Source organism: Tursiops truncatus, chromosome 12 (genome assembly GCF_011762595.2).
Source record: "Tursiops truncatus isolate mTurTru1 chromosome 12, mTurTru1.mat.Y, whole genome shotgun sequence".
NCBI classification, from domain to species: domain Eukaryota; kingdom Metazoa; phylum Chordata; class Mammalia; order Artiodactyla; family Delphinidae; genus Tursiops; species Tursiops truncatus.
Genome location: NC_047045.1, coordinates 46,660,818 through 46,676,612, shown reverse-complemented (window position 1 = coordinate 46,676,612; position 15,795 = coordinate 46,660,818). Strand labels below are relative to the sequence as shown.

At 44.9% G+C, this 15,795-nt stretch overlaps 1 protein-coding gene and 1 long non-coding RNA gene across 9 annotated transcripts in view; one reads left to right on the top strand and one right to left on the bottom strand.

The window, feature by feature from the left end:
- Positions 1-3,924: 3,924 nt before the first annotated feature.
- Positions 3,925-14,999, bottom strand: VGLL2 (vestigial like family member 2). 3 transcript variants are annotated; one of them, XM_073789528.1, is made up of 4 exons: positions 14,569-14,999; positions 12,016-12,328; positions 9,424-9,945; positions 3,925-8,294 (listed from the first exon to the last, which is right to left on the bottom strand). In XM_073789528.1, exons 1-4 carry the CDS (start codon positions 14,647-14,649, stop codon positions 8,251-8,253), a joined length of 960 nt encoding a protein of 319 aa, XP_073645629.1. In that variant the 5' UTR covers positions 14,650-14,999; the 3' UTR covers positions 3,925-8,250. The 3 variants fall into 3 exon arrangements, with proteins under 3 accessions (XP_073645629.1, XP_004312844.3, XP_019784775.2); XM_004312796.4 differs by having other exon boundaries at positions 3,929-8,149; XM_019929216.3 differs by lacking the exon at positions 3,925-8,294 and having other exon boundaries at positions 8,360-9,945.
- The window catches only part of LOC117314488 (uncharacterized), a 206,081-nt gene continuing 200,395 nt past the window's right edge, over positions 10,110-15,795 (top strand). For all 6 annotated transcript variants that reach the window (XR_012324801.1, XR_012324800.1, XR_012324798.1 and 3 more), the window contains exon 1: positions 10,110-10,364. This is a non-coding gene — a long non-coding RNA (uncharacterized lncRNA). The remainder of the gene's footprint in view (positions 10,365-15,795) is intronic.

Here is a 15,795-nt window from a genome sequence, read left to right as displayed (position 1 = left end):
GCTAGCTGATGACCTTGACAAGTGTGTGTGTAGTGGAAGCTAAGCTAGAGTGGGTACAAGAGAAAATGGAAAAGTAAGTGGAGAGAGCAAGAGGATGACTCATTTAAGGCTCGCTGCCATTTAAAGGGAGCAGAGAAATGAGTTAGTAACTAAAAGGAGACAGGGTCAAAGAAGGTTGCTTTTTTTTTTTTTTAAGGCAGGAAATATTGCAGCCTGTTTTATATTAATGGGAATGATCCAGTAGAGAGGGAGAAATGATGATGCAGGAAAAGAGAGGACAATTGTTGAAGGGATGTCCTTGAGCAGAAGACAGAGATTGAGGATCAGTATACAAGTGCAGAAAAAGGATATTTGACACTGCCTCCTAAAAGTGAAGAACCTCTCCCCACTCCTTTTAATAAGAGGATTTTCTTTACTGAAGCAGCTTCCAGACTATTTTTATTTTCTTTTTTTTAACTTGGACATTAAACCTCAGATGAACCTGTATTTAAAAATTGGTTTGCATGTAAAATAAGAAGTTTAATGCAATAATGTGTGTAGTTTTTTCACAATAGTTGGTAGTACCTGCTCAATGTACTTAAATATCCAGCTGAGGGGGTAAAGAATAAGTCAAGGGAGAATGAGATAATCTTTAGGGTTACTGCAACCTTTTAAATTCTGAACTTGTGTCCCAAGATGCTAAATAATAAATGGCAAAAAAATGGCAGAGACATTAGTTGGTAGGAGTTCTGATATGGGTGAGACCACGTACTGTGTCTGGTGTGGAGATAAGGCTTCCAGGAAGAGGCAGAAACTTACGTGAGATGTTGAAGAACAGATAGCATTTGGATGAGAAGGTAGTTAGGGTGAAGGTTTTCTAACAGAATGGGAGGAAGGAATTTACCAGGAACCTTCTGTGGAATATGAGAAAAACACTGCCGAGTGCACTAACCCAGAGGAGCGGTCAACTAGAATTGTGATAAGTACTCTGGTCACTTCTAGATGATGTACCCTTGAGCTGAAATAGTCTCGTAGTGAGCTTGATGTCCTCCTGAGAACTGTGACAAGATAGCTCTAACTTCATTCTGAGCAGCCATATGGACATATAGGACAAGCATAAGAACTAGATCAGGAAACGAGCAGATAACATGCAAAGCATTTTCTATAATACCACTTTTAGAACTTTTCTGTTTATAATAACTAAGGAGAAGGAGAATAAAGCATGGGTAATTTGAGTTCAAATTAGAAGTTCCTCTAATAAAGGAAGTGACAAGAATTAAATCTGCACTCTAAAATAGCAGTAAAAATGTAGTCAGAAGCTTTTATGATCTGAAAGAATATATATTATTAAGTGGTATAATTTTGTCTTGTTTTAACTTAATGCCTTGCCCTTGTTCTGTGACACAGGGGGATTCAGTGGTACCTATTCTTTCTACCTCAGTCTCCTAAGACCCAAAGCCTATATTAACCTGCAGCCTGGTACATTTTATGGCAGTGAAGCATTGTTTTTCTTTTTTAGTTTCAATACATTTTATTTAAAAAATTTTAAAACCTTTTTAATTTTTATTGGGGTATAGTTGATTTAAAATAGTTTCAATATATTTTATATCGCAAACAAAAAAGGGAGATGGCAGTATCTCACTGGCAGGTTTAAAAGTTTTTCAGTCCTTAAACATCGAATAACCAGGTGTCCCAAACTTCAATGCAAGATGGTGGTGCCTGCATTATCATTTTTAAAATTTACTAGCTAGTTTGAAACAGTTAAGGATAAAATTGTGAATAAAATTTCCCTTCTCACCAATCCCAACTGAATACAACTTCATCATGGTTTTCCCTCGGGATACAAGTCTGACATGTCCCTAGGCTCTTATCTTACTCCTTTCAGAAAGTACAAGCGAAGAATGTGTTTTTAGAAGAAGCCTTTGAACAAGGAAGAACAAATATCATAAGCTCTGTTCTTTGTGTTTCTTACCAAATCTGTCTGTCAATGCCCTCTGTCGGTTTCTGAGTGTGGAGGAGAAACTGCCCGAGGTAAAAACAGGATTTCACACTCCACAAAGCAAGATGGAAGAATACTAATAATACAGAACCTTTAGATATATCGAGATAACCTCCCAGATATGTCAAGAAATTCCATAAAAAAGCAGGTACAATGAAAAAAAGTAATATGATACTAGAGGAAAAAGGATCCTATTGTTTTCTGAGATGGATTACACATTGGGTAAAATGCACTAGAAGAAGAAAAAGAAAAAGGATTGTACCTAGTAAAAATAAACAGCAATAACAAAAAGTTTTGTTAATTTTTGTTTGTTTTCCATCCCATTTCTTGATAATACCATTACTGGCACAGGGCTGATAATGTAGTTGCCAAAAATAAGGGCAAAGCTGTAGTAATGAGAATTAGCAGGAAAAAAAATAAGCTCTGACATTCCCATCAATTATAATCCATGTTTTAAGCAATTATGTGTTTAGAATTTTAAGATACTTGATTTGCTCTTCCTGAGCGAAAACTATTTTTACCTGAAGTATTCTAAAGAAGCTTCCAAATTATGAGGTAAACAGAGTATTTTACCAGTTGTAAATACATATATAGACTAAAGTATATACTCCTTAAATAAATGTTGGTAAAAATCTAGTGGTAACTAGATCGTTAGAGTCATGCAAATATTGATTAGGAATCAAAATATTTTAATTCTTTAGTTTTGTTTTCCAAATTTTAGTCTACCTTTAAACTAAATTTCTTATATGTAATGAAAATTGTATATTTATTAATTTACGCAGTTTTGATAGGAAATGGAAATAATAATGACAGAGGAGGATGGTTTGAGCAAAATCACTTTAGTGACTTTGAAATTTTGGGAGATAAGTAGAACTAGAGCTTACTAGGAGATTCGAAGAACAAAACAAACAGAAAATATGCTGCTGTTGCTTTTCTAGATGAAAGAAATGAATTCCGTAAGACAAAGGAAATTTGGACTCCTTATTTCTGTTTTAGAGGTGCTTTGTTTCATGAGTACACTGGTAAACCAATGGAAACACTGTAAGTTGAGGTAGACATGACCCTGTGTTGTGGAGAACTTTAGATTTTTCTCTTATTGAGTTAAACTTGTGTTTTAAAGTGGAAAAATTCCAAGTAAAGAGTAACATTTTATCAAAGTATTAATTATTCCAGTAAATTCACTATATATTTCTCTAAACAATATGTTTCTCTAAACATTAATTTTTCAGTCAAATATTTTACTCTTTTCCCCCAAAGACAATTTGTCTATTTTCTTAAAGTGAGCTTGGATTAGCAGAATCATCTCTGCCGACTCTGCCAGTGGCCACTCTGCCTGGACAGTGTTTCCACTGGGGTGGAGGTCAAGGCTGGAGACAACTGGGCGCTCCTCCTGAAGGCTGCCTTGCCTTTTTAGGTTATGAGGGTCTCTCTGTGTTTAGGATAACATGATTGACAGCTCTGCTCCAGCTCCAATTAGCACCCTATAATTTATTAGCTTCTGCTTTCAGATTGTGCGTTAACTTCACAAATATTTCAACCACGGAAACAGCAGCTATCAAGTGTCTCGTTCCTGATCCAGCCCTCTGTGGCTGGAATGAAATACAAGGAAAGAGCGGTACACTTGGTCTGCCAAGTGAGAATAATCATTTGTGTCTGTGCCTGTCTGAGGGCATGGGGTCTCTGATTTCTCTTTAGGCATGCATTAGTGGTGTGTGTGTGTGTCTATGTGTGTGTGGTATCTGTAGATAAATAGATTCTATTGTATGGATCCTGTATTTGTATTGTGAGTTTCATTTATTCATGGGAGATGAGGGAGAGCTGATATTGAGGAAATATGAAATTTATATTTGCTTAATCCTGTTGTTTGTGTAAATGTCAAAACTTCAGTTATGTGCAAACAGCAACTATAACAATGATATTGCCTTTAGGACATTTTTTTCCTTTACTTCAGAATTTAGAAATATGCAACAAATAATGAAGAACAACAAATCTTAAAAATCTTGCAAGGAAGAAGGGACCATAGAGAGCAAAGACCTTCACAAGTACAATCAAAATGTGAATTATTTGCATGCAAATTATCCATAGACTGTTAAAGCAATTTTATAAAGGAATCTTATGTTTTTTGGTTTCATTTATTTTTAAAGTCTTTTCAAATATCTTTCAACTTTTCTTCCATGCTTTGACTCCTAGTGAATTATGTTCAAAAATGCAATTTATGGAAACGGCATTTATATGGAAAGCAGTTTAAGTTTTATTTTAAAAAATCCCCAACTCTGAAGTAACCAATCACTAAGTGTTTAAGAAAAGGTTTCTTGTTTATTTTGATAGAAGGTGTATAGGTGCCTGCACATAAGCACAGGATTTATGATTCTAAGCAAATGGGAGGTTAAAATTACAAGTTGCTTCCCCCTATTCGAAAGGGCACAGAAAATGCAGTATTTACCCAGAAAGAGTGGCAAGAGAAGCTTCCAGTCAGGGAGTCTACATCCCAACACTCACCATCTCTGCCCTCCCTCCCGTCCAGGCCTGAATCAATCTTAAGTCATTGCTAGAATTTGCCACGCATGGAAATAGAACTTCAAAGGGTAAATGAGACAGGATGGCAACTCTTATTAAACTAAGGGAGTAGAATAGATAGAGTTCCCTGCAGTTGGGTGACTGAGTTCTCAGCCAGAGGGCAATCGGCAACAGGATTATTTGGTGGCGGGGAGCTGTCTCTCCCCTTTTCCTCACCTCTCCCTCAGCAGAGGCCAAATGCAAAGGGAAAACCGTGGATGAGGAGGACACCAGTGCCAACCGGGATGATTAGAGGAGAATCTAATCTTTCTCTCAGACCCCCAACCAGGTATAATATATGCAAAAACATCATGTTTACCTTTTCTCATGTCATCCCTCCTTTCTTTGAATGTCCTTTTTTCAACTACTAGGGCCTTCTCTACTCTGCATGGTTTCACGAATATTAGCAAGACAAGCATGAGAATTCATCCTTTACATGACTTGGTGGGCCTAAAAGAATGTCAAAAAAATGTCAGTTAGAGCTATGAGTTCACCAAAGTTCCCTTCGAAAGTCTTATTACACAGAACCAAATGATGATAGTTCCAGGGCCTCTCGCATTTCTACTTTGGGAATGTACATGGAGGGAAATGCTCTGCTCCTCTGCTCCGTGTGTCCTATGTTGTAGGTCACTGGAGCCCTGTTCGGCAGTCTGGACGGTCTGTTCAGGACTGCCCCAAAGGCCAGTTCCAGTGAATGAGTCTCCTCACCAGCAACCTGATATTCAGGTTGGATGCAGCTCAGGAGAGAGGCTTCAGTAATCAGAACCTCGTGGCAGGGAAAAGGCCCCCTGTGGGTCCTGATCAGAGATCTTGTGAGTGTGAGCACGGGGAAAGCTTCTTGGGGAGGGGGACTACTTGGAAAAGATGTCCAGCAGAGAATGCACCTGCTGTGCTTTCTTCATCTGTACACTCAGTGGCAAAGTTTTAAAAGGGCGCTGGAACCAAATGCGTTTTATTTACGCTTGTATACGCCAGCGATCCATGCCAATGGAACATGGATTTAAAAAAATCACAGAGAATCCAAATTTAATTTTAGTTATTGCTTCAATGTCCAAACCTCAGACTAACACGCTGAACACGACTTGGTTAGGTTGGGTGTGAAGAGCTTCAGAGCAGAGAAGGCTATAAATACTGAAATGAATTAATAAGAGAAGCGATAATAATTCCTTCCTAGAGATGAATTGAAAAATGCATCTGGCTGAATGGTCTACAGGTAGTGCCATTTGACGAAGGAGTCTGGACAACGTCCTGATACTTCCTTTGAGACCTGGGATTCTATAAGTTCTACAGCATGTCAGTCTTTGCTGGCCTGTCTCTTTTCCCTTCTTTATTCATCTATTGTGGAGGAGAAAGTAAGCCCAAAGGTGAGCATTTCAAGACAGATCAGAAGTGGGCCAGTAGTTACTGCAGTGGATAATAGTGCAGTCTCTGCCCCGGGCTGCCTGGGTTGGCATCCTGGCTCTACCCAGTTATGTGACTGGGCAGATAACTTCTCCTCTGTGAGCCTCTGTGGTAATAAGTACCACACAGAATTGTTGTGAGGTTTAAATGAGTTAACCTATATATAAAGCCCTCAGACCAGTGCCTGATAATTAACATTAGTTATTGCTATATGCAATGCAATTAGTTATTACTAATTACTATCACATCTGGGACAATATAATCATATAGTATCTTCCATCTGAGCAAAAACAGTAATAGGTTCTTGTAATGATCATAGTCTACTTAACATGTACCAAAATGATAGAAAGAGGGGATGGGTAACTCTGCTAAGCCATGTTCTGAGTAAGGTCTCTTAACTGCACCCAACTCTTGAGACAATTACCCAAGATACACTGTATTTGCCTCTTGTGTTATAATGAAGATCAAGATTTGAATTAATATTTTATGCTTTAACAACTTTCAAGGGCAGTTTGGGCATAACACTAAATCTCTTCAGAGAAAGGACACGAATAACTTTGGCATCAAGGGAAAATAAAACCATTAATTTAATAATTTCTTTTTTTTGGCCTAGCTGTAGGTTTGGTTTCCTAGCCTAGCTGATTAAAATATAAAATAACCAGTATTTCCAAAACATTTTTAAATTGAGGACTCTACTATCTGAAGAGTCTAGAATTTAAGAAGTAACAATAATTCTCTTTTGGAGAAAAATGTGTGTATCTGACTCAATGGTATACAAGTAGTGTTTTCTACACATCTCTGCTTTTACTTGATGAAGGCCATCAGATAACCTGGCCTTCCGTGGGCTACCATTTTCTTATCTGTAAAAAGGAGGGGGGATACCCAACTTCTCATCTCCAGGGTTGACATGAGGTGGAAAGGGGTTCACAGGTTTCACAGCATGACAATCACTTTGGAAAACCAAAAATATATATACGAAGTAATTTTACTTCCTGACATCAGATCATACTACTATAAATTATTTTATGCTATTAGAGAGAAAATAAGGTATTTGTTTTCCTTTTAAGAAATAACACAGCGACCTAGTGGTAAACAAACATCTTTAATGTTCGTTTCTTCTTCCTCATCCCCTTCAGTTTTGCCCACATGTGTACCCCTTCCCCTGTCCCAACACTAAAGTGACCAAACCATGACCACAGAGACTGAGAAGAATATTCGAGGTACCAGAGACTCCATGGGCATCTCTTCCCCTTCTGGTGACTCCTAGTTCTTCTTCTTGGAGACAACTGGGGCCTCTTGATGCTTACTTGTTTTCATCCAAAGGAGGATAGAAGGAGGGACAGAATTTGTGGGAGAGAAGGCAGAGAGAGTTTCTTCTTTCATCATAAAATGTTCTTTGTAAAAAATATGATATATACACACACACACACACACACACGTATAAAACATATCCAGTGCAACTGCAATTGCTGTGCCAAACACTGGGAAGTGCCCCCTTTGGTCGATGTATTTCTGGAGTTTTAAACAGTTGTCCTACAACAGCTGCATTTCAGTAAGACTCAGGCAGGTGGCTCCAGATAAGCCACTTGCCGCTCACATTCAGGCTGAGGCTTCCACGTTCACAGTCCGAAGGAAAAAGTGTGTCTTTGTGTCTGGAGTGGGTGTTGTAGGGAGGGAGCGGGCAGGAAAGGAGCTGGAGGCTACAGGTGAGGAAGAAGGAATTGGCTTCTTTTGACTTCTTTACCACAGTCTTTGATGCAAATACAAATACATTTCAGTCTGAGGATATTGACATCGGCAGTGCTATGATCACACTACTTAATGAAATAATTCACATCAGCATAAAAAATATTCACACCAAAACATCTCTTTTTCTTTCCCTCTTTCCAAGAAAACTATGATATCATGTCACCTAAGTGATCACCATGGATATTTCCAGTGATTTGCCCAAAAGTCATTAAGCATCATTCAGAGTCTTCGGATTTCCTCTTTGGCAGAAGGAATTATTTTTAGATGAACATTCTGTCGATGTGTGTTCTGGTTTTCCCAATACACGGAGAAGTTTGAAGTCTCTGCATTCCCCCATGTCCTCATCCATGAAGTGAGAGGCACAGATGCCAGCCTCCATGGCTGGTCAGAAGGAAAAGGGAAGGGGAAACCCTGGGTCAGCAGATCAGCTCAGAAGGGATGCACCACAGAGGGAATAACGACGAGCTGCAAACCAAGATCAGAAGCTGTTACAAACCCACTTGATTTCAGCTCTGAGTGTCACCAATTGCGCTATGCAGAGACCTACAGGGAAGAAGGTGGGTTGTCTAAAACCAGTACAGATCCTTGCTTTTGTCCTGAGGCTGCAAATCTGAAAACAGAGAGAAAATAAAAGGGAGAGAGAGAGGGAGAAGAGAAAGAGAGAGGGAGAGAGAAGGGGGTGGGGGAGGGAAGGCACAAGATATTTAAAGAAAGAGAAAGACAAACAGCACTGTTTCATTGTGAAAGTCACAGAATTCATCTAAAGGGCATGAATGAAAGTAAAAGCAAAGCAAACAAGTGTCAAATTTGCACCTGAGGGAAGGGAGAGCCGGCAAGACTACGAGCCAACGATTGCATTTATTATATAACTATTTTTTTCATTTGCCCTAAAAATAAAGCAAACAAAAAAGTAAACCCTTATTTGCCTGTACCTTTCAAATTCAACTCTTCAAGCCAGGGACTTAATATTATCACTAAAATCGTATTCTTGTTAAGTTTTATGTTTTCCAGAGACCTATATAATTTGACAATTAAGTTGATATCAGAGTCATGAGTCATATTTGTATGACTTGTAACTACCACAAGAGGTGACAAGACCCCCCCCGCCCCCCCCATCCCGGGCCACCATTTAAACTACCCTCTTAGCAGGCACTCTAGATCAGCGCTGTCCAACAGAAACACAATGGGAGCCATGGGCATAATTCAAAATTTTCCGGCAGCCACATCGAAAAAAAGTAAAGAACAAACAGGTGAGACTTAGTAATATATTTTATTTAACCCAATATATTCAGTATGCAATGTGTTGAAAATATTTCAACATGCAATCAATGTAAAACATCAGTGAGATGAATTTTACATTCTTTTTGGGACAAAGTCCTGAAATCCAGTGTATATTATACACTTACAGCACATCCCAATTCGGCCTGGCCACGTTTCACGTGCTCAACCGACACATGTGGCCGGTGGCTACAGTGCTGAACAGCACAGAGCTAGAACCTTTCCAACAAATTTTATTTTTTAAAAATCCTCTGTAATATTAACCAGCTACTTTCTCATTCTGCCCACACCGATAACAGACAGGGTCATCTGTCTGATGAAACACAACCCCGCCAGGCAGACCTTCGGGCCTCAGGGTCACTGGGGTCTCCAAGGAGAACTAAGTAGGGTCCCGGCCTCAGCCCAGGTTTGGGCACAGGGCAGGAGGGGCCCGGGGATGCCACGTTCCCTCTCCCGCTTACCTGAGTCCACGCTGAGGCCCAGACCCCCGGCCACGTCCCCCGTGGGGCTCGCGAAGGGTCCCCCGGGCGCGGCCCACGTGGCGCCGGCCGGGTCGCCCTTGGCCGAGAGCTCGCAGGACGGGCTGCCGGGCGCGGGGGCCGGCGCGGGAGCGAGGCGGGCCGGGCGCCCCGAGGCGGCCGGCATCAGCAGCGGCCCGTAGCGCGGGTCGAAGTGCGGCGCGTAGACCTCGTGCACGGCTGCGGGCCGCGGGTAGGCGGCGGCCTGGGCGCCGAGGGCGCCGCCCAGCGCGTAAGGGTGGTGCGGATGCGCGTGGTGGGGATGCGCGTGATGCCAGGGCTCTGCCGCGCCCTGGTGCAGGTGGCCGTGCAGCGCGGCCGGCGAGTAGGGGTCGGCTGCGGCGAAGGGCAGCTCCGAGTGAGCGGCGGCCAGCGGGCTGCCCAGCGGCGCGGGCACCGGCGTCTGGTAAGCGCTGTTCCAGAAGGAGGCGGGGAAGCTGCGCTGGCTCATCGGGAAGGAGCCGTCTTTGGGCCGGCGAGGCGGAGGGGAGGAGAGGGAGAGAGGAACGCATCACCGCCGGAAGCACGGCTGCCGACGCCGCTCGGCCGCCGCAGAACTGAACGGCCGGGGCGGGCAAAGGGCGGGAAAGGCGCCGTGCTGGGCGCACGCGCGGCGCCTCTCTCGCGGGGCTGCGGCCCGGGAACGCGAGGTCCGGGCGCCGCACTGGGGAACTCTTTGGGGAGGAGCGCCGCTTCCTCGGATGTTGCAGGCGCGTCCCAGGCTGCGGGAACCTGGAGACTGGCGGGGAGAGGAAGAGCGGAGAGACTTCCTTCCCCAGCCCCAGTTTCAGGGCGCAGGGAGCTTCTTTCGGACTCCGGGCTGGACGGCCTCGGACCAGAAGCGGCCTCGCCTTCCCGGCCCGCAGCCTCTCCTGAAGCTAAAGGTACCTCTTCCCGCTCTTGGTCGGCCGCCTAGCGATCTCACTACCCGCTCTCGCGTTTCAGCCTCTCTTGCTCCAGAAAATGTGCCCCTCCAAGGCCTCGGATGGACTGGAAGTCCATCGACATATTTCGGAGTCTTGCTATTATTAGCCTCCTTTCTAGAAACTTTATTTCAAAAAAATTTTTTTGCAAAGAGTATACTTGACCTATTAAAAGGGCAGCTGTATTATTTGCAGAGGAGGACACGAAGGGACAGGTCTTTTCAGTTTTAATTAAAAAATTTTCTGCATCAAAATGTGGACGTCAGGAATAATAATAATAACAACAGTAATAATTATTATTGTTTGTATCATTGTTGACCCCTAGTGTCTGGAAGCATTTTAAGAGAACAGCATTTAGCTCAAATTTGTTGCCTTTAGTTGGGAGGAAAGGAAAGAAAGACATTTAATTAAAAGAACCCTGGAGAAGGCATCTGCATTTCATAGTAGATAATTTAAAATGCTTTGAAAATGCATTCTAAGTAGTGAACAGTCTTCCTGTTAAAAGTATTTAGGCAACTGGAGAATAAAAAGAATGTTTTGTATTTAAAACTAATGTTTTTGGATCTTGTCTAGGCAAGGTTTGTACAAACTGTCACACTCTTAAGAAAAAAAAGGAAGGGCGACAGTTGTCATTTCCCCCAAAATGAAATATTTGTTTTCCTTTGTTACAACAAAGTCCTCATTTCTCAGCTTGGTACACATCAAAAGCAAAGATTAGTGAGAAAGTTACCAAAGTTACCAAATAGTTACTTCCACCCTTGTTTTGGTAATAAAGGGAGGTCAAGATTTCAGAATAGAAGGGAGAGTTCGTTAACTCATCCAAGAAATCATTGTCCCAGGCTAGGTAAAGCAGTGCTTGGTGAGGAGCGTAAACCAATAAAGAAGGGATGTGTTTGGGGAAATCCCTTAGAGATGTTTTGGCTACCCTTAAATTCTTATTTCTTTATTATTTTACTCGCTTATTGAAAGACATTCTCTGCTTCAAGATTTCCCAAGTAATCAAAATCTGGCAAAAGGCATAAGTAGGTTTTAGGAGACATTCTTCAGCAGGTTTTGCTTGCACTGCATTCTAGGACTTTTTTCTCTGGAAAGAGTTTCAGAAATGGGGTAAGGGCCCTGTAAGCTGTTGTTTGTGAAGATCCCCCTCCCCCCTCCCCCCCCACCTGCCTTGGGAGGCTGCTGGAAACCTCACATTTCCACAGCACATTTACATACATTTTCTGTTACCCTTACAGCCACCTCCAGGGATAGTTAAGTGGGCAAATATTATTCTAATTTTAGAGACCAGTAAATAGAGTGACCTCCAAGAGGTTAAGAGACTTGCCCAAGGTCATATTGCTAGGAAGTGGTGGAGCCAACGCACAAACGTAGGCCTCCCAATTCCAAGGCCTTTGGTTTTTTCTAGGTCACTGCTCTGCTCTGCCTCTTCAAGGAGAGATCTTAGGCCTGTGCCTACTCCTCCTTCGATTTCCTTATCCTCTCCCAATGGCTCTCCTCACCTCTTCTCTAACACCTAGCATTCTTTCAGCTGCATCTCTTTGAACCCCTGTAGGTGGCCCCCAGGCTATGAGGGCTCTCTATCCTCCCTTGCCAGTTGGGGCCCCATACTTACCCCGCCAGGGCCCGGAGCTCCGTGGGGCTTTGCTGCTTGTACAGCTTGGGGAATAGCTGCTAGGCTGGCTCAGGGCCCGGCTGAAGTGTTCATCCACCACAGAGCTGATGTCTCCCTGGAAATAGGTGAAAAGGACGCAGCGGGAGTTGATGTACTCCGCCTCTGGTGGGCGCTCTTTCTCCGGGCTGCCTTCTTCTTCTTTTATACTAGCCGGAGTTTGGCTGGAGAAGGAGGAGCTGCCACTGCCACTGCTGTTGCTGGGGCTGGCGTTGCACTCCTGTGCTTCCTGCATTTTGGAGTAACAGGCTAGTTTCTGCTCAAAGGAGAAAGAATAGAGAAGTCAATTTCAAAGAGCGAGCAAATTGTGTTCAGACTGCACTCCCTCATCCGGATCCCAAAGGTATCCAGGAGCAACTGACATGGGTGTCCATGCCCGGTGCTCAGTAACGTGGGCTGCAGTCAACAGGCCTCCCAACCTGCAGCTCAACAAACGTGGGGCTCCTGAGAGGCCGACTGCCCTTCTTGGAGCCTCTGTCTCCCTGGAATTGCTGCCAGGCCACAGGGAGAACTCTCTGAAGGTGTCAGGGTGAAGGTCCAGGAAGACGCCTAAGCAGTTTGACCACAGAGCCAGGCTCAAGGCAGATATAGTTTTAAAATCAGGCTCCAAGGGTAAAAGGCACCCAAGTCCAGTTAGGGCCTGACTCTTCCCTGCCTGAGAACTCAGGGCAGACGTGCAAGATGCAGGATTAAAGCATCCTCATGATAGAACATGAAAATAACAAAATCCACTCTACACAACAAGGATGTAAAGGAAGAACTGCTGTAGGATAAAAACATGGAATAACATCGTGACATGGATCATTTTAATAAATGCAAGTTGATATTTGGTCATTCATAAACTGGCCATTAGAAAGTCTCAGCTTTTAAAGAGATCTTCTTTTGAGTAAGGAAAAACCAGTGGGCTATGACAATTTCTACCTCACCATCTGTGTATATTGAGGGAAAAAGTAATAAAAAGGAGCAGAGGATGATCTTGTCTGTAAGGTTGGGTAAATCATGACTGTCTGATAGTGATTTACAAAACCAAGTGTGGCCGCTGAAAACATTTTCTTAGAAAGGAGCAATGGACTGAATGCAGTGTTAAAGCAGTATGCAGGCAGGGATGCCCTTCAAGGGAGACCCTGATCATACAAAAATGAACAGAGATCTTGGGGCAATAGATTGGTCCAGGGTCAGGGAGGAGAAAGGACCAAACGGACAGAAAACCAACCCTCCTTTCCTCTTTGTAATACTCGCAGCCTGGGAAGGAGCTCATCTTGGACACCGAAGCCAAAAGACTGGAGTTATTTAGCAATATCACCATTTCTACCACATTCTCACTTGGCTTACAGTGAGAGACTCTGGTGATAACTAAAATTAACATTGAGACTAAACAAACTTCTGGTTGGAAAGTTTTAAAAAGGAGAGGAGGAGGGAGAAAAACAAAAACAAAAGGCAAAGTCTACCCATTCCATCATTAATTCATCCGGAAATTTTCAAATAGATATTCTGCAAGCAAAATTGGCAAAAGCATGGACTCGGACACTGGGATGTATTTCAATTTTCCCGAAGCAGGAGGTCCAGGCCCTCACTTTCCAACCTCGTCCGGACTCCTAGGGGATCCCCCCCTCTGCCCACTGGAGTGCGATCTTATTCATTTCCTGGACTACTGTCCTCAGTTTCGACTACAGCAGCTGAGGAATGAAAAGAAAAACTTCGACCAGATATAGCCCGGAGAATAGAAATATTGTAAAAATTAAACGAAACTTGAAGAGTTTGCAGAACCGGGGCTAGTGCTCTTCTCAAAAGTGGGTTTGTTGATGGCAGGGCAGCCGGACTCAGCTAGCGAAAGGCGAAGTATTATCTATGAAGCTTGCCTCTGCCAGGTCAATAATATTTCCCAGAACTTTGCAAAGCAGAGATTATAAAGCCAGTGAGTTTCGTGCAGTTCTCTTTGTAACGAATTCGCTGGTTCTGGAATTAATTGGCCTGATCGCTTGAGAATTGAAACTGAAAAAAAACAAAGCCTTTGATAAAATAAGCTTGCAGAGATGAGAACGCGAGTCTTTGATTCTCAGACATAAAGACAGAGACAGGCCTTTGCTTTTGTTTTGTTGTCACTCTCACCTTTGGGACCAAAGTTTGGTTTTCCCTGCGTGAGCTTTGCTTGCATCTCCCCGCGCCAGCACCGGGCGTGGAAGAAATCTGGAGTCCGACATACCCTAAGAAATCGATGCAGCTCGCGCGATCCTCGTCTAATTATTCCCGGGAAGTCCGGGGCACGCACTAGCAGGACTTAGCTGCCTTCCCGAGAGAGCAAACGGGCAAGCTAAAGGGGTTAGCTCAACCTACTGGGTGGCAGCGCGGGCAATCCCCGCATCCGGGAGGCGCCCGCCGCTGTTCGGATGCCCAGTACCCGCGCGGAGGCACCGGGAACCTCGGAGTACTGGCAGTGCTCGGAGGAGCCAGGGCGCGCCACCTGTCTACGAGGCCCGGCCGAGAAGAGACACGTACCTGGTGGTAAGGGGTGTAGGCGGCTGCGAAGTAAGGCTGGGGAGGACCATAGACTTGGTACATAACATCCAGACAGCTCATGGCTTCCCGCAGCGGAGACGGTTAAGTGTTTTATCATCAACTCTCGGGCGGCGGAGGGCAGGGATGCTGCATGGGCGGCACTTGGACCCGAGCTCCCAAGTCATCCGCGGCGGAGCGAGGGGCAGCGTGCTCCGCGGCTCGGGATCCCGCTCGCACGCTCCCTTCCCACCCCTGCAGTTCCAGTCGCCACCGCGCTCCGAGATGGAAGCGCCCGGCCTCCAGCTAGTGGGCATTTAAACCCCACGCGGGGCCGGCGTGCTGACGCCATTCCCGGGCCGCGGAGGAGGAGGGGTTGGGGGCGGGGCCGGGAGGCCAATGGGGTGCGTGGGACGAGGGACCGAGGGGCTTGCCGGTGCGTTTCCCTGGGCTACCCGGCGGCGAACCTGTGGCCGAAGGGTGCGGTGAACTGCGCAGCCCGGAACTTGAGCCCTGAGACTTCGCACTGTGAGAAGCAAGGATTTTCCAGGCTAAAGCAGAAGGGGGCGGGAGGACGGAGAGGAGAGGGCAGAAATGGGGGCTTTTACATTTGAAGAGAGAAAGTAAGTTGTTGAGTAGTGGGGAAAGGTCTTGTGGGAAGTCCCGACCTCACACTGGAGAGTTGAGTGTGTGCGTCCGGGGTGGCGAGGTGGGGAAGATTCTTTGCTCTCGGCTCCTCGGCGGGAGGAACGGCGCTATCCCTAGGAATACCCCAGGAAATCCGGATCTTCGCAGACAGGATGTAAGAGTCCAGGAACTCCTCTCTGCGCGGAGGAGCTCCCTCTGCGGGGAAACGGCAGCGGCTGAAGCCTGTAACCGCTGCCCTGCGGCACCTCCTTTGCGCCCCCTCTGAGCCAATCCGTACGCCGTCAGCTACCACACCTTTTAATTCCGCTCACTGGGGCGGATCCCTATTGCCCCTCTAGATTATGATCCCGCCCTTTCTCTTTGACGCCCTCCATCCGAGCCCTCTAGGTCCGCGTTATTCGCTCCCCGCCTCCAGCTCGTCCGGGTACCAGCTGCTTTCGAGGAGTCCAGGCGGCTTTACCCAGACCCCGGCCGCCCCGACTCTCCTCGGCCGTCATCCTTTAAAGTTTCATTAACTTTTTGGAACGAGGACTCATTGGCTGCAAGAGGAATTATCCTAGGCACTGCAGGGAGGTCAGAGAG